General features: G+C 39.7%; 1 protein-coding gene across 2 annotated transcripts in view; it reads left to right on the forward strand.

The window, feature by feature from the left end:
- NEBL (nebulette) overlaps positions 1-24,097 on the forward strand; it is a 342,628-nt gene that overhangs the window by 181,216 nt on the left and 137,315 nt on the right. For both annotated transcript variants that reach the window (XM_044915537.1, XM_044915536.1), the window contains exon 4: positions 572-679. In XM_044915537.1, coding sequence (XP_044771472.1) covers positions 572-679 — 108 coding nt within the window. The remainder of the gene's footprint in view (positions 1-571; positions 680-24,097) is intronic.

Consider the following 24,097-nt stretch of genomic DNA (forward strand, 5'->3'; position numbering starts at 1 on the left):
GCCTTACGAAATAGAATGAACATTTTGTAAGGACAGGGCTAGCTGCTGATGATTTTGTAGGTCTTCTTCCTCCATAGTGCAGTGCAGGCTCAAAATGATGCTTCGTCACTGACAAGATGGGCACGGGAGCAGATTCAGCTGTCTTTTCCCACACTTTTTTCTTGAGCAGTAGTACAACTATTAATGGCGGTAATAATAACCATTATTGGGCCCTTGCTTGCTTGCTCACGGTTAGGTATGTGTCTTAGGACATTTGATCCTATTCTTATGACTTACTAAATAGCCTTATTTAAATATTGTTGCTCTTATCGCTGTTTGAAGGATGAGACCACTGAAGTGCAGAGTGGTTAAGTGACTTGCCTAAGGTCACACAGTCGGTGGCCTTGCTGGGATACCAACTAAGCAGTTGGGCTCTGCTCGGTGGCCTCTCCCTCTGCCAGTTGCTGATGGAGTTGTGACTGGAGGCATTGTCTGATTTTAGCTTCTTTGGCCCTGGCCCTTCCTGAGTGGGATTTGTGACTCCTCGGTTTACTTTTCTTTTTCGTTCTTTTGTTCTCCTCCCTTCTGTTAGGTCAAGTACAAAAGAGATTTTGAAGAAAGCAAAGGGAGGGGCTTCAGCATCGTTACGGACACTCCTGAACTACAGAGGCTGAAGAGGACTCAGGAGCAAATCAGTAACGTAGGTGACTGCTTGTTCGGTGATGCGATCGCCGTGACTCGTGTGTCTGGATGGGAGAATGGATTGGGACTTGGAAGTGTTCTTGGTGCTACGGTGTGCAAACAGTGCTCAGCATGCTCCTAAAGTATGCGAGGTGCAATTGTTAGATTCCTTCCCTTTGATTTTGTCACAGTTATCTAGAGCCTAATGCTTTCATAACAATGACTACATTTCTGAATATATACTTAATTTATTTAATTACAGTGATTTACTAAATCAATTTCCTAAGTAAATCAATTTAATTAAATAAATTAAAAGTGTATTTAGACATACAGTTGTTGCTATTAAAAGAGGTCTTGTAATTTAGCATCTTCTTCCATTTTTAATGGTCCTCAGATTTTGAATTTTTCCAAAATGGGGCTTTTATAGTTAAATTTAAAAACCTGACAGTTCTTTTTTTTTTTTGCTGGGAGTAATCATATAAAAAATACATATAAGGCTGAGTATCTTGAGAAATCTTATATTTGCTAATTTTGTGTATGTCAGGTTTCATACTTTAAACATATTTGTTGAAACGATGCATTACGTCTAACTTCGGAAATAAACATTTACATACGAAGCTGCTTTGGATTGGAAAGCTGTGTCTTGTTAAGTAATATATTTATCTTGAAAAAGAAAATCAAGAGTAGAAGAAGTTCAAAACCTATTAGGGACTGAAAAGTGTTAATTCTATACTACCTAAAGGTGGATAGCTCGTCTTCACTTTTGTAATTCATGCCTATAATTATGTTTCTTCCAAAGTTTTATATGAAGTTTGTCAAACTATAATTTTTTTCCAGAAAAATACCAGTTCAGTGTTAGGTAGCCAAGAGGACAGATGAATAAAAATCAACCACTGTGTACACGATATAAACGTATGTGCAAATATGCAAGATTCATGCCATTTTTCATGAGAAATGTATTTTGTGTGTCCCTCGTACAGTCACTGAGCTTTGTGTAACCTGATGTTGTAAACGACATAGCCTTAATTTCTAGGAAATGTTTAATTAGCAGATGGTTTACACTCACTGATACTTGGCCATCATCATTGTACATAATGACAATTTGGAGATAGAATTGTAGTATATAATTTGAGAAAGAATTATATTTGTGAAAAGTTCAAAACCAGAATGATGTGATGTTTAAACAACTTATTTAGGGACTTGGAGGAGGCAGAGTAAACACTTTGTTTTCCCATATTCCCTAAGGTTTATTCATTGTTTGCTCTTTAAATGGACATTTTATTTTAGTAAGAACTTTTTTTTCCTTTGAAGAGAGGAGGTTGAATTTTAAGGGTTCATGTCTTTTGTCCCCTTGTTTTTCTCCCCTATCCCAACAACCCACCAGTCATGCATTACTCCCCTCATCTTTCTTCCTATTCATTCTTTTTTTAAATTAAGAAAACTATTTTTTCTTTTCAAAATGAGAGTTAGACAATATTCCACCACAGTTACATAGAGTAACATTTCTTTCTTTGGATTATTTTTGGAGAACTTAAAAAGAAACAAAAATAATTCTGCACAAAAAAAGTTATATCATAAATCATAAACTATCACAGAAATTTATTTCAAAAAGAACTAAACATTTCTACTTAAGACATCCACGGGACAGCTAACATAAGGATTGCAGTCAATTCAAAGGTAAGCCCTTTAATTTATATTCAAATTAAGTCAATATTCATATTTAATAAGAAGAACTGATCATTTCACCAACCTTTATCATTAGCAGGAATATACATTTTATTCAGTACCAGAAGCTGTTTGCAGACCCATTCTTAATTATGCAAAAAACCCTTATAACACAGGTATGTATAAATCTGTATGTATCATATACATAGCAGTAAATGCAAAATACCATGTGGATTAAGCCTATAATTTAGACAACACTGGTTCTTAAAATAATATAATTTAGAGAATATCTTAAATTTTTTTTTTTTTTTGCAACTGTCTTGTTAGCACCCATAGCAACCTTCCAAGTGGTTCTTTTAGCCATGATGAGGTGTATTCATGTTTGGGTAGCAGTAAAGAATATTGATTTCATAATATTACATTAGGGATTTACTCTTGAAGAAAGGAAACTTAAATATTCTGAGGTCTAATGAATTTACTGTTCATTTATAAGGCTGCAACTTCATGAACTTTTTCCATGACCTCACAGAGTTTTTCCATATTACTCAAGGATCTTTTTTTCTTTTTCTATAAGAAACTTGGATTAATCTGAAAGGTGGTACTTTGGTTTAGTCCAATTTTCCACATTACTTTCAGATAAACCCAAATACTGAAACATGTGGGCCAAATCCAGACAGATATTTTTGACAGTGGCCTGGACTGTGTCTGTTTGAGAGTAAAGGGGGTGAGAAAATGTCCAGACTGGTCTCCACCAGAATTTTCCTGCTAGAGAGGCTGGGATGAGCAGGCTCATTCCGAAAATGATAGGGTGTACAACATTTGAGCTACAAGTTAATATGGGTTGATGTAGGTGGGTTAAGTTAAGTCAGGGTCTTTGCAATCTTTATTTTTCCATTTGCTTCATTTTCTTATTTGTTTTGACTTTTGCTTACTTGTTTTGCTTATGTTATCTTTGAATATTGTATGGATCTTTCTAAGCTGTCTTTAATCCCTTTTGGACTAAAGAAAGTAGAAAGACATAAAACTGAGTTTAATGACACCTCCTAGGTGTTTGGGGCAATGTGTTGTGGATGAATGGGCATTTTTGATTGCTTGTGTGTGTGTGAGTGTTATGAAATGTTCTCTCTCTCATATTCATTTGTGCAGGATTTGATATCATTTGGAAATAACCACTCAGTCTTCATCTGTTACTGAGATGTGGGATAGAACACAAACATAAATTTGAAATTGAGCGTAATGAAAGGGGTGAGGCGTGGGTTTAGCCTTGACTTCTTTCTTTTGGGGTCTGTAATGAACAGCATATTGAATCTGGGAGATTTATTAAATGTTGCAATTTAAAATTCTTCTGTTATATTACTCACTTCGAATAGCTGCAGAAAGAATAAGAAAAGAGGCAGGGTTTCAGAATTTACTGAATGGTTGGAAAGAAACAGAACTGGTTTCTAAAAAAAAAAAAAAAATTTCCACACAATTCCAGAAAATGTCTAATTGTGTCCTCCCACACCGTGCCAAATTCTGGGGCAGAAATTCAGAAATGGTAGAAATGATCTAACATAGCTTCTCATCTTCTTTGCTTATGGATATTTTAGGGAAATGTTCTTAAAGGACAGGTACAGACTTGTATTGAAGGAAACTGTGCCTTTGGACATTTTCAAACACCCTCTTTCCTGTTGTCCTCATAGCTCTAGCTTGTGTGGGTAATTGTAAGGGCTGTTTTTAATTCAGGTGGTTACCGCCTTCAAGTTTATAAGCAGTGCATTCAAGGTACCTGCAGCAGGAGAGCAAGGCAGAATCACTGCTGACATCTAAGGGACTCAGTCCAGCCTTGGGAAGATTATTGATGTGTTTCCTTCTGCCTGTTTACACACTGATTTAAGCTGCACTTTTAATTAGCTGCGATAGTCTACAGATAAATTGTGAAATAAGATGGTAAAGTCCAACCCCAAGAGACTTTTACAAGCTCTGTGCTGTAGATAAAATCTAGATGTTTATTTTCTAATTTATTTTAGGTAATGGAGAAATATATGGAGGGGAAGGGAAAAAAAACCCCTAGATGACAAAATCCTGTATTTTACAGACAAACTGAAATAGTAAGTATACCATTATGTGATTTGTCAAGATTTGTATCTATCCGTAACTCACAGAGGAAGTGTGTGTGTGTGTGTGTGTGCATGCATGCAGTGGGCCTGTGTGTGTTGACTTCAGTGAGAATCTTTAGAACCCCCTTTCCTTAGATCACTGGCCCACAGACAGCACAGACAATAGTGTTTTCATTTGCTCTATATTCTTTCCCTTACCCTGTAGTATCTGTAATTTTGGTTATCTTTCCTATTTCCCAAATACCATTTTTTACTACCATTTTCTATTTAGCATATACATTCATAAGACGCTTACTTGCTTCACAAGAAAAGCTAAGATTGAAGCCTTTAAAAAAAATTATAGAGAAAAGAATCTCTGTAATTTGATATTGAAATGTAATTATTTTTAGTTTTTTTGATACAGCTATCTAATTTTTCATTGACTTCTCAGAATGCAAAATAAATTATGTGCCCATTAATAAGCTTACATGGATACTGATGATTTAGTTCCCTGAGATTTTGTGAGTTAGCTTCCAAAATATTAGATTATAGGAGGTAAACATGGCCTAATAATTGAATAGCAGTGTCTATGGGCTATTAAAAGATTTGATTCAAAGTTAGGCTGAGTGTAAGGGTGAGCATGAGGGTAGGGATGATTATCTAGGGATCTGGTCTCTGTTTGTAATTTAAATAAATCATTTTGACAGAGGCTGACTGTGGCCATGTTCAGGCTGCTGATGGTGTGAAATTGAGTTGTATGGTGGACAGAATACAAGCAGTCAAGAGAAATCCCCAAAGGCAAAATTTGTTATGTAATTGGGTCAACTCATGCATGAGAAATGCATGCTGATTGTAAACTGGTGGCAAAATTATAGTGTATGAGGCAATTAGGTCTTATATAAACCCAAACAACTGATAACGGAAGGATTTCTCATCCTTTTTACATTTAGTGAACATAAAATTTTTTGTTAAAAGGTGAAGGAGGTAAAAATGAGAAAGACATTCGGTGTTGACATAGAGTATTTGTTAATTTTGTTCCTTACACAAGAAGCATAACAAGAAGTGTTCCTTACACTTATAAGCAGTGCAAAATTTATATGAAAGCTTCTGATTTTGAGTAGTAAAGTCCAGTACACTAAGTACTTGGAAAGGAGAATAGTATGGTGTTTTTGATATGACTCATAACTGGGTTGATTAACTCAGATGAAATAACAGCTAGTTATTAGGTCAGTGGTTTAGATTTAGGCCCTTGAAGGCTAGTATTTTCACAGAGTGTAATTTATATGTCACTTTAATGGACTGTACCTTATCTCCAACTTATCTCAACTAGTAACTCTGGTGTTTTCCTGAGTCATCGTGGGTCGGTAGCATTATCTTTAAAGCAAAGATCAAATATGTCCAAGAAAGTGATAGGGCAATAACACGTATTTCCTTATAATACCTAACACATGTATGAATGCTTTATTTGTTTCAAAACACTTTGACATACCCAGTCTAATTAGATCCTATGAACAATCTCTCCTCAGGGAAAATATTTCTATAAGGAATACTTAGACTTTCATGAGAATAACGTACGGAAAATCACCTCTTGGTCCTTTCTCATGTCCAAATCCGTGGTTTCCCTGACACCTGGTTTTGCTTTATTTTTCCACCTAGGGCAGAACTTCAAAGGTTGATCTCTTCTTTTTATCCTCCGATTTTTAGCCACAGTCACTTAAAGAAACAAATACATCCCAGACCAGTAATTAGTTGTGCCTGGCAAGTACGAGAGTTGTAGCTCTAAAATGGCATTGTCTCAAGGGGAGGTGGGGAAGGGCCCCCTAATAAAAGAATTAACATGCATGACTTTTTTTTTCTTGGAAACAGAGATTAAGTATCCAGCTCCCCATTTCTGAAGATCCTTCTTTTGTGAAATCCCTTTCCCCCATTCCCTTCTTTTCGCTTCCCGTGTGTTCAGGCCCTTTCTCCTGCCTGAGTTCCTGTAGGACCTCCTGATGGGCCTTCTCTCCTTCCAGGCTCCTTCTGCTGTTTTTCCATTGTATCTTAAACACTGTCACCAGATGAGTCTTTCTAAAATATCTCTTTCATCAAGACCCTAGTTATGAGTCATTAGGAACATCCCTTGGAGTGTCTCTCTGCGTAGGACCAAGTTTCATCTCCAAAGCTCCTTCATTCGGACTCTAAGGACCCTCCACGATCTGCTCCTGAATTATTTTTCACCTTATCTTTGGCTGTCCGTCAACACTGTTCCTCCATTTCTTTTAGGCCTGACCAGCTTACTCTTTTCTGGGCTTTTTCATGAGTCATTCCTCTTTTTGGAACAATTTCACAGTGTCTGTAAATGACCCTGGACCCACACGCAGACCCCAGCTACAGCGATCTTTCTCATCTCCGAACCATGAGAGTTCTTTGTTCGATGGTGCCCTTAGCTGTCCCACTCATTTCACACATCCTGTTCCATGGTTCGGTTTTAATGAGCATTTCTCTTGTTATGTGTTTTACCTCTTCAGCTTCATGAAGGCGAAGATCATCCACGCCTTTTTCAATTTATTTTTTGCATCCCTACGAATGCATATCATGGTGCTTTGTACTTTCTTGTCACATCCTTAATTTAGGCCCTCCCTGTCCCTTGCCTGGGTTGTGGGAATGAGTCTCTAGACTGTTCTTGCCTGCCACAGTACTGCCTCTTCTCCCTCCTGAGCTGTTCTTGTGGTTTCTTGCAAGTTCCTAAAATGCACATCGGATCACGTCACTCTCTTCCTTCGAATCTGTCAATGGCTCCTTGTTGCCTTTGGGATAAAATGCTAAACCTTTAGCATGGAATCTGAGACTGTCCCTGGTTGATTACCAGCTGAGATGTCCAGCCTGGGTGTCCCTCTTGGACCCTGAGCCCTGTGCCTTTGACGCTTCCACCTGGAAGGCTGTTTGTACCCTTTCCCTATCCACCCTGTGCCCAGACACTGCCTCCTCTTCCCTGGCCTTGCTCTTCTTCTTGCCACTCTGGGAATCTGAATTATGAGTTATCTTCCTGCTAGACTGACCTCTATGAAGCTTCAGGCTGTCTTTTTCTCTGTAGCCCCAGTGCCTGACACAGAGCAAAATCTGGTAAGTGGATGAATTAACTTCTTGGGCCAACATATCTTCTTCCCATGGCTTTTCACTGTGCCCAAGGCTGCCAGCTCTGGGATGGCTTACCCAGGACTGTACCAATAAACACACCCATTTTGATGCCCCCTAGCCTTGTGTGCATTTCATCGTATAATGGAGATTATTACAAGGAGTTCTAATATTTCTAGATTTATTTTAATCAAAACATCTCTTTTGGATCTGCATAGATACACATTGATTTTCTTTCTTAAAACTCCCAGTTCTTTCCTTAATTCCATCATTCTGTAGAACAGCGAAGTTGCCCAATAAATACTTGTTCAGTAAATGACTGAATTCTTTTGAGGGTATTATTTCCTCAAGTTTTTCTTTTCTTTTTCTTTTTCAGAAGAGTCTGCCTTACCATCCACTTCTCAGTCTAGGCAAATACAGTATTTCCTAGGATACACACCACAGTAGGGTAGGGAACTAGCACATCCTTTCAACACAAAATTGCTAATGCTTAGAATAGTGCTTGACACATAGCAGGTGCTCAGTAAACATATGTTGCGTAAGGGCACCTGGGTGGCTCAGTCGGTTGAACGTCCGACTCTTAATATTGGTTCAGGTCATGATCTCAGGGTTGTGAGATCGATCCCCGCGTCTGGTTCTGCGCTGGGTGTGGAGCCTGCTTAAGATTCTCTCTTTGCCCCTCCCCCCACTCGCTTGCACACACTCCCTCTCTCTAAAATAAATAAATAAATCTTTAAAAAAAATGTATGTTGAGAATGTGAATGAAGCAGTAATATTTAAAATATTGACTAATTTTGCACATTCTTTCTCTTGAAACTTCTCTTTGCAAGACAGTTCTTAGCTTTTAAAATTGCTTCGAATTTGTGTTGCTTCATAAACACCTATTCTTCACTTTCTCCTATTTTTACTTAAATACTCAGTGATTTCTATAGTTTCATCAAAAGTTTATAGCAGTATTCTCTCAGTAAAGCAGGAGTATTTGCTTCCTAATGTGGCATCTAACAACTTCCCTGTATTAGAAATCCAAGGACTGCCCCTGTTTTAAAATGTCATAGTTGGGAAATTTTTTTGGTGTCTAAGTACCTGAAAAAAATGGGGCTTGCATTAGTCTGCTCAGGCCACCATAACAAAATACCACAGGCTGCAGGGTTTCAACCATAGAAATTTAGTTTCTCACAGTTTCGGAGGCTGGAAGTCCAAGATCAAGGTCCGGCAGGGTTGATTTCTGGTGACAGCTCTCTTCTTGGCTTGCAGAGCACTTTCTTGCTATGTCCTCCATGAATGTGCATGAGAGAAAGAGATCTCTGGTGTCTCTTCTTTTTCTTGTAAGGACAGGGCCCCAGCCTTTGACCTCGTTTAGCCTTAATTACCTTCTTATGGGCCCATCTCCAAATACAGTCACATTAAGGGCTTAGGGCTTCAAGATAGGAGTTTTGGAGGGACACAATTTAGTCCATGACAGGGCTTAAATGAGAAATGATCTGCATACATCATAGGTCATTTTGAGATAATTAAGTAACAAACATCTTGTAACTGTAAGCTTCTATCATCAGCCAGTTTCTTTAGCAGAGGTAGATTACACCACCTATTGCCATCCCAGGAAAACTTCTACATACAGTTTTTAGATTTTTTCTATTTTCAAACTGAACAATTTTAACTAAAAAAAAAAAATTTCCTTCTGGGTCCTATTTCCAGTCCTTAATTGGCCCTTGCGAGCCTCTTTTAATTTGTGGTCTCGAGCCACGGTCATTTATAGAAACAAAGATAGCATACAGTAGTAATTATGTTTTTAAGTTTTCCAGGTCTTGGTGGAATTATGGAGCTCGGAATATAGGTTTCACATGTCCTGTGCTGGCACTTTGGCCTGGGCAGATGTAAGGGAAAAGGAGGGTAGAGGTGTGACAATAGAAAAGAAATATTCCTACACCACTGGGAAAGCCAAATAAAGATGAGCTTTTAAAAAAATGTTGCCATTTCCAGTGCATTATACAGATTAAAAACTTATAAAGTATCTGAATTTTCTTCCAGATTTTATTATACCCTTTGGGACATACCTACAGTGAGCACATACTGAACATTAAAGAAGAACTGGCAATCTTACATATATATTTGTGGAGTCCCCAGATGTGACTGTCATTAATAATTATGCCACATCATTATAATTTCAGTGGATTTTGCAGGTAGGTTTAAAACCTGTTGTTTTTCCAGTTAAGTGTAATGGTCGCATGTCATTTTAACTTATTAAGAGGTCATGAATCAAAGGAGACATTATAAAGAGATTTAATTAGAACCCACTGGTAACCCCAGCCAAGTTTATACAATTAAAGAAAATTGCACCATTGGAAGTTAGAAGCAAGAATGTCTTTCTTTTTGTAAGCATATGCAGATATGTCCTCTAATTTGCATTCCATTTCCCTAGAAGAATTATGTCATGAAAATTGCTTTCCTTTATTTTTTGCTCGTTCTTTCTACTGGAGCTTCCTTTTTCTTTCACCATCGTCAGGCCTGTGCTATAGTCTTTTTTGTCTTCTGTACGAAGTGATAGGCAATGCTCTTTATAAAAGGGTATGTCTGAATTTCTGTTTGAAGGGCCTGTTGCTTTTGTGCAGGAGCCCAGGCTTTGTTCCAAGGACAAGAAGCAAGAAGTGATGCTCATTTGTTTGTTTGTTTGCTCATGTTTCTGATTGATTTTTCCTCTAGTGGCTGTATTACCTGTTACACAGAGTCAACTTTTGATTTGTTCGAATTCAGCTTTTGTGTCATGGCATTCTGAGAACAATGAAAGCGGCAGAGTTTGTCGGTTTAGGAAACTACGAAATAGAGTCGAGATGTAGAAAAAAGAATTAAAGAAAAAAACCTTAAAACATCATTCTGTTCTTCTTAACGTGTTATTTTTGATAGTGGGGATTGACTTCCCCAAGACAAAGTGATGTAAATATTTACTTTTTTGTGTAATTATGATGAGAACGTGGAGGGCGAGCAGCATTTCCTGCTCATGTTTGAACTTCCAGAACATGGTGCTTTAACTACAGTGAATAAGACAGAAGTGGGAGTTGCCTTCACAGTTACCTTACATGGGCATGTGTTTATTCTTTAAACATTTGCTGTGGACATCACATTGCACCGGGCCCGTTGATGGCAGAAAAAACGAGAAACCACGTTTTGCATGGTGTTTATGCTCTTGCTCGGGTGCATGAATTGGCTGGGAAAGGTTGTCACCGGAGCAGGGGAGTCTTAGGCTGCTGTAAAGGTGAGGATGAGGGAGGAGATGGTTTGAGAGGAACAAAGGAAGGAAGGAAGGACTATGATAAAGTTCAGAGCACCTAGCGTCTACTTGTCAGAGTGTCGAGGAAGACACCATTACTGAAATGTAGACTGAGGCCAGATCAGTGAAAGAGTGGTCTTAGATGTTCAAATATGCATATCTGTGGTATCTATAAAACAAAAAAAAATCTCTAAAAGAAACCACTTTTGAAAACAAGTACTGACTTAACAAACATTTTTGAGTATTTACCAGACACCGGGCACTTTGCCAGGAGGCAGGGAGGATATCATGAGAAATAAACTAGATATGACCCCTGACCTCATGGAGCTTGGTGTTTACCCTCTCACGGGCATGCAGATAATTGCTGCGCGGTATGATAAATGCTTGATAGAGGGAAACACTGTGCTATTATCAGAGGGATAACTAGCCGGCTTTGGGAAGTAAAGGAACGGAAACCTTGCCAACGCTACTTTAAAATAGTTTTTGAAGGATTTTACTGAATCATTTTTTTGAACTGTGATTCCTGCTGTTCTTTTTATAATAGGTGCCATCAATTTTGCTTTTAAGTTTGCCTGTCTCCCTCCGTCTGTTTTCTCTATTCCCTGTTTGCATGTCAGTATGGGTGTCTGGAAAATATCATTCAAAACTAATCAAGCCACAGATTCCATATAAAGTGTAAAAAATGCACATTTATAGAAGAGTGGCAATCAGCTTATTAATTTCAGGGTGGTTAAGAAGATCAATATATAAATATTTGCATTCATTTAAAAATTCAGACACATGTTCTCTGCATTTCGGTTTCCAGTACTCATGAAGTTGAAAAGTATTGAAAGTAAAACTATGGGGCGCCTGGGTGGCTCAGTTGGTTAAGCGACTGCCTTCGGCTCAGGTCATGATCCTGGAGTCCCTGGATCGAGTCCCGCATCGGGCTCCCTGCTCGGCAGGGAGTCTGCTTCTCCCTCTGACCCTCCCCCCTCTCATGTGCTCTCTCTCATTCTCTCTGTCTCAAATAAATAAATAAAATCTTTAGAAAAAAACAAAAGAAAGTAAAACTGTGAGCATTTTTCTTCATCTCTTTCATACTCCCACCCTCTGTAGGGATAGTTTTGAATTAAAAGCTTTCCAGGACTGGGTCCCAAATATTGAGAAAACATTTTGCATTTTAAAAATATACATGGGGGCACCTGGGTGGCTCAATCGGTTAAGCGTCTGCCTTCAGCTCAGGTCATGATCCTGGGGTCCCGGGATAAAGCCCCGCGTCGGGCTCCCTGTTCAGCGGGGAGTCCGCTTCCCCGTCTCCCTCTGCCCCCTCCCTGTTCGTGCTCTCTCTCTCAAATAAATAAATAAAATCTTTAAAAAAAATTAAAAATAGACATGTATCTGAAAGAGTCATATATACACGTGCTATGTATGTTTACATACCTCTGTCGAGTGTACATGCATGTTTGAGTGGAGAGCTACTGAAAGTAGGGGTAAACATTGGTTCGCGCTGTTTGGTTTCCACCTTTGGTGCTCTTGGCCCAATCTGTGCTGACAATGAGCCTCTGGGACGTCCCCTCAGTGCTGTGGGGTCTTTTCCTGCCAAATATTGTTCTCTTGCAAGATTAAATAGCTGAATCAGTGTGGCCTGAATCTTGATCCTGCTGAGAATATTAAGACTCCTGCAGATTGTAATACAGATTAGCTGGTGAGAGCTCTGTTGGAAAAATAAAGTGAGTTTCCCTAAATGAATTTAACAACTGCTGTGAACCTTTTTGTGTCCTCTAGTATGAGTGTGTATGCTGGCAGTTAACTACTTATTTCCCTCATTTTCCCCAAAAGTTGCTCCTGCCCACTGTCTGGGCATTTACTGTAAACATTTTCATAACTTTATTTCACATTTATGTTTCACCAGAATAAGGCACTGGACATGTTAAAATGATTCAGTATTGTTTATCATTATTTATTTAAGGAGGAAAACCATTTTTTTCTGAAATTATATGATGAATTTAACGTTACTTACATAATTAAACGAACCACATCACTGGCTTATTGGGAGGAAACTGATCAGCATATTGCATTTTGATCATGGGCTTTACGTTACTGGTAGAAAAATTGTGAAATATTTAACAAGAGGCAGGAAGGACAGAATGGCCAAAATGATTTACATTGTTTCCAACCTCCATTCCATTACTATTTTGCTTCTAGGGTTAGATCATAACCTTTGAGGGTTCTGAATCCCACAGAGATTATGATGCGTCCCCTTAAATGAAATAAACTAAAAAAATCAACACCAATAATGCTGAACTCGAACGCATAGTACACACAGATAACCCGGAAATGAGTAGTTGTTAGATTTTCTGATCGTGGTGGGCTTCTGGGTAAGTTCATCGAACTCTTTTCTATTTTGGGGGGCCCGTCCCTCGCATGTGTATGAAGCATGTGCTCATCTGCTTAGGAGGCAGCCCTCCCATCTGCTGCCTGCATAGTCCCTGTTCGTCTCCCGACACCTCATGTGCATGCGTGTGTGTGTGTGTGTGTGTGTGTGTGATTTCTCAGTACAAATGTCTGTGACTGATTTGTCGATGGCAGAGCATGACACAGTGGTAATGCTGTTCACCTTATCAGCGCTGTATTTACTTCTGCAGATCCCTCCATAGGTTATTACTATGATTATTACTTTTAATATTCTAAAAGTTACATGATTAGTTAAATTACTTTTTTTTAACTTGTTGGTGTAAATGCACCAAACACTGGGGGGAAAATGTACTGAGAGAAGGCACAAGAAGAAGGAAATATATTGGTTTGGTAGCCTTTAGTGTGTCTTCATAAAATAGCCTCTATTTTGCAGTTATCCCATATGAGGTGTTAGGCAAAGTACTACCTGACCTTAATTTCTGGATACTTTGGAATTTAGCTTGCAGCTTCACTTTGTCAGTAAAGAAGTGGGGTCAGAACGGAGGTCTTCTGTCTGCTAATCTGGTTTGCCTTTCTTTTTGGACACTTGACTCTTCGAGTCATGTTGGTGGCATTGTTGAAATTTGCAGTCCTTCAGAATTTGACTTTCAAGGTGCATTATAAAAAGGAACTCTTAAGTATTAAACCATAAGACCTCTAAAACATTATCAGTGGCTTAAAAAAATTAATCAGTTCAGGTGGACAAAAATATTAATGCATTATCCTTAGCAAATGTCAGTGGAAAGTCCATTCCTGGGATTTTTCAATATTAAGACTAAATCCCCCCTTTAAATTGTGAAATCTATCACACACACAAAACAGTCCACAGAAACTTATGTAGAGTTTAAAGAATAGCAATAAAGTGGGCACCCTTGTACCCACCACCCAGCTTAAGAAATGTACAATTTTTAGAAAATTTTGAAGGCCCCTGTGTTTCCCTTAGGTTTATAGTTCATCCCCCTGAGTAGCTACCAGCAATGTTAAGGGCCAAGGCATCTTAAAAACACAGAGTTCCATAGTGAAATGATGAAAAGACGATATGAAAATCCAATTGCCATACATGGAAGCAATTCACGGATTTTGGAGAAAACCTGTTTGGCTTCTTGCACCATTAAAGCACACATAGTCTATAAGGACTTACGCTCATTCAGCAGTTCAGGACTCAGGTAGGAGCATGATAATCTCTGTGTCGGTGTGCGTCCTTCTCTGTGCTCAGATGACACCTACTCCCTGAATAGAGGACAAGGATGAGAGCAAACATTCACGAAGGCCACTCTGTGTTGGGCACAGCCTTTCCCATTTATTTCATCTGTCTTTCTCAGCAATCCCCGAAGTAATTGTCATTACCCTCATGGCACACATGAAACTAAGCTCAGAGAGAATGGACAAGTTGCCTAAACACATACAGCCGATAAAGACCAGAGCTGGGATTTGAGTGCAGGTTTTTTTCTGACTTCAAAATGCAGGATTCTCCCTCTACACCAAAATTTTGGGATCATTACTTACGTGTGGTATCTGGAGCCCTTGTGCCAGAGGGCAAATGTCAGAGATAGGAGGTTTTTTTTGTTGCTGCTAATGCAGAAGTTGATTTATCCTTAAATGGCATTTTGGAGGTCATATAGTGATATTAGGACCAAATTTAGAAGTTTCCAATTTCTTAACATTGGGAACAGAGCTTTATGAGTAGAACCTCCCATTCAAATGTTCTTTATGTGTTGACATACAGAAAAGTTTTGCATGGCCCCCGGAAGTGTGAGCATGGGAGTTATTCATGTGGTACCTGATGTTAGGTTTTAATGCGTATTCCCCTGTAGGATATAGTTACCTTTCTTGTCCTACTCTCCTCTGAAGGGGCCTGCTCTGTGCTTGGCACCGTTTCAGGAGCTGAGGATACAAGATTGAAGCATAGGTCTCTCCCAGCCTAGAACACAGAACACAACTCCCATAAGCGTGTTGAGAGAGAGGTGTGGTTTGGGGGTCTGGGCAGCCCAGAGGCAGGAACCTCGCCCCAGCCAGGTTTGGTGAGAGTCACAAATGGCTTACACAAGGAGGTGGCATGAGACGAGTTTCTAAGAATGAATAAAGATGGAAGCAAGTGAGAAAGAAGTGATGGTGCGCAGCAGGTGGCAAAAACGTCCCGCATGGGGGACTGGCGTATATCAGGAGCTGAGAAGAGACTTGCATGGTGCGTTTGAGGAACGGAGAACAAATTTTATCCTGAAGATTTCGGAGAGTACCCACGAGATTTTTTTTAGTAAGGGAATGACACCAGATGTTAGGGTCACTGTCTGTATAAAATGTTGGGAGTGGTTTATGTAGGCTTGTTGTCAACCTGTTCCTTCTCTGGGTGGGATTTCCCTGTCATTGTCTCCGTGGGATCTTGAAACCCCTCATCCCAGGCTGTCGGGCCTGGGATGGTTAAAGCACTAGTATTTGTTGGGGTCTGCTTTCGGAGAACAAAAGAAGAAAATAATGAGTTCTGGTATCTCTGTTTTTATGCTATGCCAATGAAAAAAAAAGAAGCTAAGCAGTTTCATTGCGTGGGTTTAGCATTGAATGACAAACGTTGAGCACAGGTGTCTGTGTGGTATGTAAATAGGGCAGTGGTGTGTTCACGCCCCAACTGTGAGACAAGCCTGGGATGGCTAGTCTCCGACACAATGTCAGGTTGGCAGGTCTGAGAGTGTAAACCCATATAAATATGTATGCCTTTAGCATTGCATGCAAATGCTACATTAGTTCCATACAAATATGGAGAGAAAAATCTCAGTTAACTAAACTGTCTGCAGTGGGGGGTGGGGGTGTTCTGGAAAACTTATTATTGTGTTTTAATAAAGGTGAAGCCTAAACCTTTGTTGCTTTCTCAACAGTATCTGACAAACCAGAGTGCAGCTAACTTTAACTCAAAAATGTAACTGCCTTTTGCTCACTGAACAGGCCAGAGGTGACAGACGTTGATCAGCACAGATCACTATATGGGGCAGGCAGATGGTCGAAAAGGTGACCTCCGGAGTCCCTGTTATCCTCAGGACACCGTCTGGAAGTGATATTTCTGGAAGTTTATGAGGATGCCTGCTTGAGACCTTTGACTACCTTTGGGTCCTCAAGTCAGAATCCACAGGAACAAAATCCTAGCAGTCAAATTGTTTTGAATGACTTAGTTTTATGTGTGTAAGGAATTGAGGACTAGATCCTAGTTAAAAGCAAAGGAAATTTGTTTTGAATTGTCGCAAGGTATGTGAGTAAGAAACAAGAAATAACTTCCTACAATATGTGGATTTATGAGAAAGTCTTAAGGCTCTTTTGACTTTTAAAATGACCTATTTTAGCAGAGCATTGTATCTCCATCATTATGCCTCTTTTCTCCTATTGTCTCAAATGGGAATGATCATAGTTGATGCTTATTTTAAGTTGAGAGGATCAATGAAAGCCTGATGGAAAAGACCTTTGTGTGACGCAGAAGAAAGACACCATTATGTAGAAATGTGAAATCAAGCTCTCTCTATGGAGACAGGTGCACGGAGGGGAGATTGGCTTTCCTTTTGGGTCTCTTATGATTTTATGAAAATGCAATTGAGAAACACAGGGAAAGCAGTGTAGTCTGGCTTGGGAGAGTCGGGAATTGCGTGTGCCCTGATGTAGGGGAGGAGAGGGGAGAGCGGGCATCATCACTGGCTGCTCTGCCCTTGGCAGATCCTCTTAAATCCCTCCAGATCACACATCGAAAGCCAAGTGGTAATTATTCCTGAGGCTCCCTAAATATTATATTTTGAAATGGGAATTAATACCTAGCAAAAAGCGCCATGTTTTAGGAAAGATCCAGTTTTCTTCTTCCTTATGGTTTTGTTCTTTTAAAAAGAATTATTTGAGATGAACGGATACGTATGGCCCTGAAAAGGAGTCAACCTAACCTTATTCATAAGGCGGGAGAATGTTGAAGTCTGAACAATGTTGGATTACAAGGTCATTTTGAAGGACAGGATGTGCAATAATTAGGACAGGCAGAAATTAAACCACGATGAACAGTAATCCTAAAGAAAATTAAAACACAAAAAACACTGCATTATTTATTTGGATTCAGTGGGAACTTGCCAAGGGAGAGGCAGCTGGCTTTCTGCTCTTTGAAATGTTTGTAGACTAGAGGAGAAGTTGTCAATCAGATTTAAGCCCTCACTTAATTCTTGCTCTTAGGCCAGATCTAACTGTACAGTGAAGTGGGGAATACACACGGTTAACGACGTGACTCAGGACAGCAGAGACACGGGCCACCGTGACAGGTAGACCAGAGCTTGGATTCTGCCTCTGCCAATTTCATCATCACTACCTGCCATTTAGGCTCTGTCCTCAGACCTTGGGGCCTTAGGTGGTAATTTTAGAGGCAGACGAGGCCTGGCTTCGAAGGATGGCATCTCCTTCTATTATGTCTGTTACTCTAGGAAACAGAGTAATAGGGGTTTCTGCCTCATTCATTTCCCTGTATCTAAATTTCCACAGTTGTAAAATGGAAATAAAAAATCCATAACTTGGGACGTCTTGGTGGCTCAGTCAGTTAAGCGTCTGCCTTCGGCTTAGGTCATGATCTCAGGGTCCTGGGATTGAGCCCCTCGTCGGGCTCCTTGCTCAGTGGGGAGCCTGCTTCTCCCTTTGCCTGCCACTCCCCCTGGTCCTACTCTCTCTCTCTCTGACAAATAAATAAATAAAATCTTTAAAAAACTAACAAACAAAAATCCATTACTTGTAGGATTATTATAAGAATTACAGATTAGCTCTTATTTGTAATTAAAACACTTGGCATAGTGCTCGATAACTGATAGTTTTGTTATTGCTGTGAAATAAATTAGAAATTGAGACACGATCTTGGCACAAAAATGTTTAAAGAGTCGCTTTGTCTTTGGAGAAAAAGGAATGGTATTTCCAGTCTTCAAACTGATCACCATTTTTTTTTTAAAGATTTTATTTATTTATTTGAGAGAGAGAGAATGAGAGACAGAGAGCACGAGAGGGAAGAGGGTCAGAAAGAGAAGCAGACCCCCTGCCGAGCAGGGAGCCCGATGTGGGACTCGATCCCAGGACTCCAGGATCATGACCTGAGCCGAAGGCAGTCGCTTAACCAACTGAGCCACCCAGGCGCCCCAAACTGATCACCATTTTTAACAATTTATTTTATTTTATTTTATTTTGACTTCCTCGAAGTAACATTATTTTGATTGCTGTCGCTCACAGTTTTGTATGAAACATCATCATTAAACAGGTTGCAAAATTTTCCTGGGAGCTAATGTCCATTTTAGAATTTTCACTAATGAGCATAGAAGTTGATCTTTTTAACGAGAATAAGCATACTGACTTAATGATTCCCATTTATTCAAGGTGAATAAAAATTCTCATTAATGCAGCTTGGCACAACACATATTATTATAAGTTCACCAGTGAATTGTTTCCCAATTTAGGCTCAGGACCCTGCGATTTTCAGGGAAATCCTTAATGATGCCTTGCTTCTTCACAAGCATTAGGATAAACATCAAGGTTATTTAAATGTCAGCTTTTAAATAGGATGAAGGAGACAGAGGGAAGATGGAGGAGAACCTGTATTTCTGTTGCAGTTCTGTATTTTAACTTAAAAGGGTGGAAACTGACATTTAAATTCAGCTACTGCTTCCTTAAAGGGCACAGATTCCAGATTCAGTTTTTGATCTGAAGGAGGAGATCTGTCAGTGTCCACGGCAATTTCCAGGCGATGTGGATATTTGAAGGCACCTCACTGCAGTGGGCTTGCTCGCTGGGGGTGTCCCCCGTTCTGTTATCTGTGTTCTTCCTTGCAGTGCTCAGTGACTTTGATAAAGAGGAGCCGATAATCATCTACAGCGTTCGTTACTATTAGGATTACTCGTGTGCTCACACTTGCCATTCGTCATGCTTAGCACAGTCTTGGCAGGTCCAGAATTTCTGCTCTTTTTCATCCAGAAATGAATTTATTTTGTGACCTTTGTTATGGATAACCATGCTGTGTATTACACATAAATCCACATCTGCGAGAGGATTCTAGATGCTTCTGCATGGCGACTCTTAAGGCACTTACCACACTGGGTCAAAGGACTAATTGAATTTTTCTATCTCCCCAGCCAAGTAGATTGTGGTTCCTTGAGCTCAGGCAATGTGGTCAGTCCTATTTTTTTAAAGATTTTATTTATTTATTTGAGACAGAGAGAATGAGAGAGAGAGAGCACGAGAGGGAAGAGGGCAGAGGGAGAAGCAGACCCCCTGCTGAGCAGGGAGCCCGATGCGGGACTTGATCCCGGGACTCCAGGATCATGACCTGAGCCGAAGGCAGTTGCTTAACCAACTGAGCCACCCAGGCGCCCTGGTCAGTTCTATTTTTAAGCTCAGTACCAGACATAGTGCTTGTCGTGTATTAGCATCCAATAAATGTTTTAATGAATAAATAAAATTGTGTGGCATTTTGCCTCACTGCTGAACAGCATGTAAGTTTATTTCCAGATTCATTTCCACTCAAAACTCTTAATGAGGCCCTGACCTATTTTGCCATACTCCTGGCTCCCTTCTCTTTCCATTTGCCGCCTAGCAGAGATGCATTGCAATGTCTCAAAGATTTGTCTGTTAAGGAATTATGAGGGACGTTGTCTGGTCTGACTTACATATGTGAGTTGGAACAGGTTAATTGCTGAAATAAACAGTCCTCGGGTCTGAGCACAACAGAGGTTTATTTTTCTCTCAGGAAACGGGCCGATGTGGGCTGGCAGCAGACGGGGTGGTGTCGGGGCCCTACTTTGTGCATTCGTGTCTCTGCTGTCCCCTTGGGTCTGAGAATGTTGCACTGGATGAGCTACATCTAGCATGCAGGCAAACAGAGCGAGGAACCATGATGGCTCATGAGAGGTCACAGGGGTTGGGTCTGGAAGTTGTGTACATCACACCCATCCATATTCCACAAGAGAGAGTTCAGTCGTGTGGACTTGCCTGACTGCAGGGGGCCAAGGAGGAAGACAAAGAGTGGGACTTGGTGGCCATCGTCAGTCCCTGTCACAAACCTTTTATCAGTAGTCTGTCCTTCTAGACGAGGCAGAAATGCCATAGTCCTCCCTTATCTGTGGGGAATACATTTCAAGACCCCCAGTGGATGCCTGAAACCACCAATAGTACTGAACCCTGTATATACTATGTTTTTTCCTATGCCTACATACCTATGATAAAGTTTGATGTATGAATCAGGCACAGTAAGAGATTAACAATGACAATGAATGATAGAAGAGAAGTTATAACAATATACTGTAAGAAAAGTGAAGTGAATGTGGTGTCTCTCAAAATACCTTTTGGGACTGTGCTCGCCCTTCTTGTAATGGTGTGAGATGACAGAATGCCTGCATGAGGAGGTGAAGTGAGTGAATGGTGTAGGCACTGTGACACAGTATCAGGTCACTCGTGACCTTCTGATGGTAAGTCAGAAGGAAGATCATCTGCTTTCGGGCCATGGCTGACCACGAGTAAGCAACAGTGTTCAAAGCGAATCTGCAGATGAGGGGGTACTATGTAGTGCCAAATGCTTGGTGTGTCCATTCAGCCTTTAAAATGCTTGCCGTGTTCTCACAAGAGCTGAATTTGAGTTTCAAGAAGTAGGCACTCTCTATAGTAAAAGTAATACTTGGAGTTGAGAGCTCTTTTCCTCTTTTCTTTGTTTTGACCGTAGACCCGTCAAGCCTGGTTCAGTCACAGATGAGACTGATGCCCAATCTAAGGTGGGCAGTGAGATCTTGTCAGAATATGATGAAGAGGGGACAAAAGTTCAAGTGTGAAATGCAGACTTGATTTTTTTTCAAAGTTAATGAAAAAATATTTTTAAGTTAATTTATACTATTACAAAAAGTAAAAAAGTAAAGAAAGTGAAACTCATAGTGTACCCAGCTGGCCATTTCTTGAACCAAGAAGACTCACATGGTCTCTAGGAAATTATTTCCTCAATACCCGTCTCCCCCAGGTAAGAACCTTAGTCTGTCTCCATTTGAAAATTAGAACTGGCTGGAGGACAGGAGACAACTGCCAATGGACAATTGTGTTGTGTCCAACTTCACTAAACCATTGGGCGTCATTGTATTTTCTTTTTTTTAAAACTAAGATATAGTTGATATGTAACATATTAGTTTCAAGTGTATAGCATAATGATTTGATATTTGTATATAGTGTGAAATGATCACCACAGTAGGTCTAGTTACCATCCATCACCACACATAGTTACATTTTTTTTCTTGTGACAAGAACTTTTTTTTTTTTTAAAGATTTTATTTATTTATTTATTTGAGACAGAGAGAATGAGAGACAGATAGCAACAGAGGGAAGAGGGTCAGAGGGAGAAGCAGACCCCCCGCTGAGCAGGGAGCCCGATGTGGGACTTGATCCCGGGACTCCAGGATCATGACCTGAGCCGAAGGCAGTCGCTTAACCAACTGAGCCACCCAGGCGCCCGACAAGAACTTTTTTTTTAAAAGATTTATTTATTTGAGAGAGAGAGAGAGAGAATGTGGGGGAGGGGCAGAGGGAGAGGGGAAAGAGAGAATCTCAAGCAGACTCCAAGCCCGGCGTGGAGCCTGACTCGGGGCTTGATCCCACAACCCTGAGATCATGACCAAACCCTGAGATCGTGACCCGAGGTGAAATCAAGTCAGATGGCCAGCCGACTGAGTCACCCAGGCGCCCCTCTTGTGACAAGAACTTTTAAGATCTACTCTCTTAGCAACTTTGGTATATACTCTGCGATATTGTTAACTGCAGTTATTATTCTGTACATTATCTCCCCAGGACTGATTTATCTCAGACCTAGAAGTCTGTACCTTCTTACCCCCTTCACCCATTTCGCTCATCCTCTACCGGCTGCCTCTAGTAACCATCAATCTGTTCTCTGTGTATTTTCTTTTGTAATTTTTTAAAAGTTTTCATTTACCTGCCATGACTGTGCATGAATCAGACATATAATATAATGGTATACAGGTAAGTTTTGAGGATGATATATTGTGAAAATTATTTTTGAGTCATATTCTTTGCTAGTGTCTGAGGCCATTGAGTGATTTAAAAAATTGACATTTCCTTTTGGGGTCATATGTAACAATTCGTAAATTTACTCTAGAAAAGAATGTGATTCCTTTCAGCTCAGGAGAGATATATCTAAGTGTAAAAATTATGAATAATCGAAGGCTTCAAAGAGTTTGTGGAAATTCTCAGTTTGTGACTACAGAATAGCAAACACACTGAGAGAATCTGGCTTCTTCCAATGGGTTGTGCCTTTTTTTTTTGTCATGCAAACTTGTGCATGTATTTTATGAAGTGTTAATGCGGTTAGTATCTAATGTTCCTAATTTATGCAATTGGATATTTCATAAATGGGCTTTCTGCATGCAAGCATTTGTACACATTAATATTTATGCAAATATTCAAATCAATGCAAGGGCATCTGTCTAAGTATGTGATAAAAATATGCATATGCATGAACATTTGTACCAGGGGATAAGTCCCCAAAGTTAGTGATTGCTGAGGTTACAGTTTTCAACTTTTGTCCTCTTGACAAAATTTCTTTGACTAGAAAAGGTATGCAGGGAAATAGCACTGGCATTAATATTGACAAATGAAATTGTTTTATTTAACTGTATTAAATAGATATAAATGACAAGTCTATGGAAGCTTCTTTAATCAGCAATGCCATGTGTAGAAAACAGTACTTTAGAAAATGTGGCAGTTTTCACAAAGAGCATGTATTCTCATATATTGCCAATACAAAGAACATGCTGTTAGTAATGAATTAATTTTTATCAGAAATACTTTATTTCTTTATAATTTCTTTACTTATTTTAGCTTGAATTTGGCCCCTAGGAATAATCAGCATGGTCAGTATGGGAGTTCCTGGGCTGATTTTAGGATGTGTATACGAATGTAAAAGGTAAAGAGGGGTGGGGGGAGGAAAATTTCTCATTTCAAGTCCTCACGATCACTGTTGATGTGCTTGTCCATGACATCCCAGGGGATTCTGGGTCCGGAATCTTTCCCAGGCTAGAAACTCCAGTCTCTGGGGTCCAGCCTCCCTAGGCAAGCTAAGGAGCCTCCCCTTGGAGGCCAGGACCTTCCAGGGTACTGCTTTGGAGCCTAGCAATTGACAGCCTTCACTGCTTGGTGATCTACTGACCTCCACCCCACATCTTTGTTACTCTAGAGGAAAATTGCTCCTTGATCTCTTCATACTTCTGATTCTGCTTTGTCTATTCATTAGGTTCAACTGGCAAAGTGTTTCTCTTAATTTATAAACTTAGTTGTTGGTAAATTTCCGGGCTCCCATGTTTTCATTTTATGGCAGGCCCAAAGTAAATAGAGTTGATTCTGAAATAGCAGTTTTGCAGTTTAAAGATGTGTTGAAGATTTTTCTTTTTCTTTTCTCTTTCATTTTTTTTTTCTTTCTTTCTTTCTTTCTTTCTTTCTTTCTTTCTTTCTTTCTCTCTTTCTTCCTTTCTTTCTTTCTCTCTCTCTTTCTTCCTTTCTTTCTTTCTCTCTCTTCCTTTCTTTCTTCCTTTCTTCCTTCCTTCCTTCCTTCCTTTCTTTCTTTCTTCTTTCTTTCTTTCTTTCTTCCTTCCTTCCTTCCTTCCTTCCTTCCTTTCTTTCTTTCTTTCTTTCTTCCTTCCTTTCTTCCTTTCTTTCTTTCTTCCTTCCTTTCTTTCTTTCTTTCTTTCTTTCTTCCTTCCTTCCTTTCTTTCTTTCTTTCTTTCTTTCTTTCTTCCTTTCTTTCTTTCTTCCTTCCTTCCTTCCTTCCTTCCTTTCTTTCTTTCTTTCTTTCTCTATTCCTTCCTTCCTTCCTTCCTTCCTTCCTTCCTTCCTTCCTTTCTTT

Source organism: Neomonachus schauinslandi, chromosome 5 (genome assembly GCF_002201575.2).
Source record: "Neomonachus schauinslandi chromosome 5, ASM220157v2, whole genome shotgun sequence".
NCBI lineage: Eukaryota > Metazoa > Chordata > Mammalia > Carnivora > Phocidae > Neomonachus > Neomonachus schauinslandi.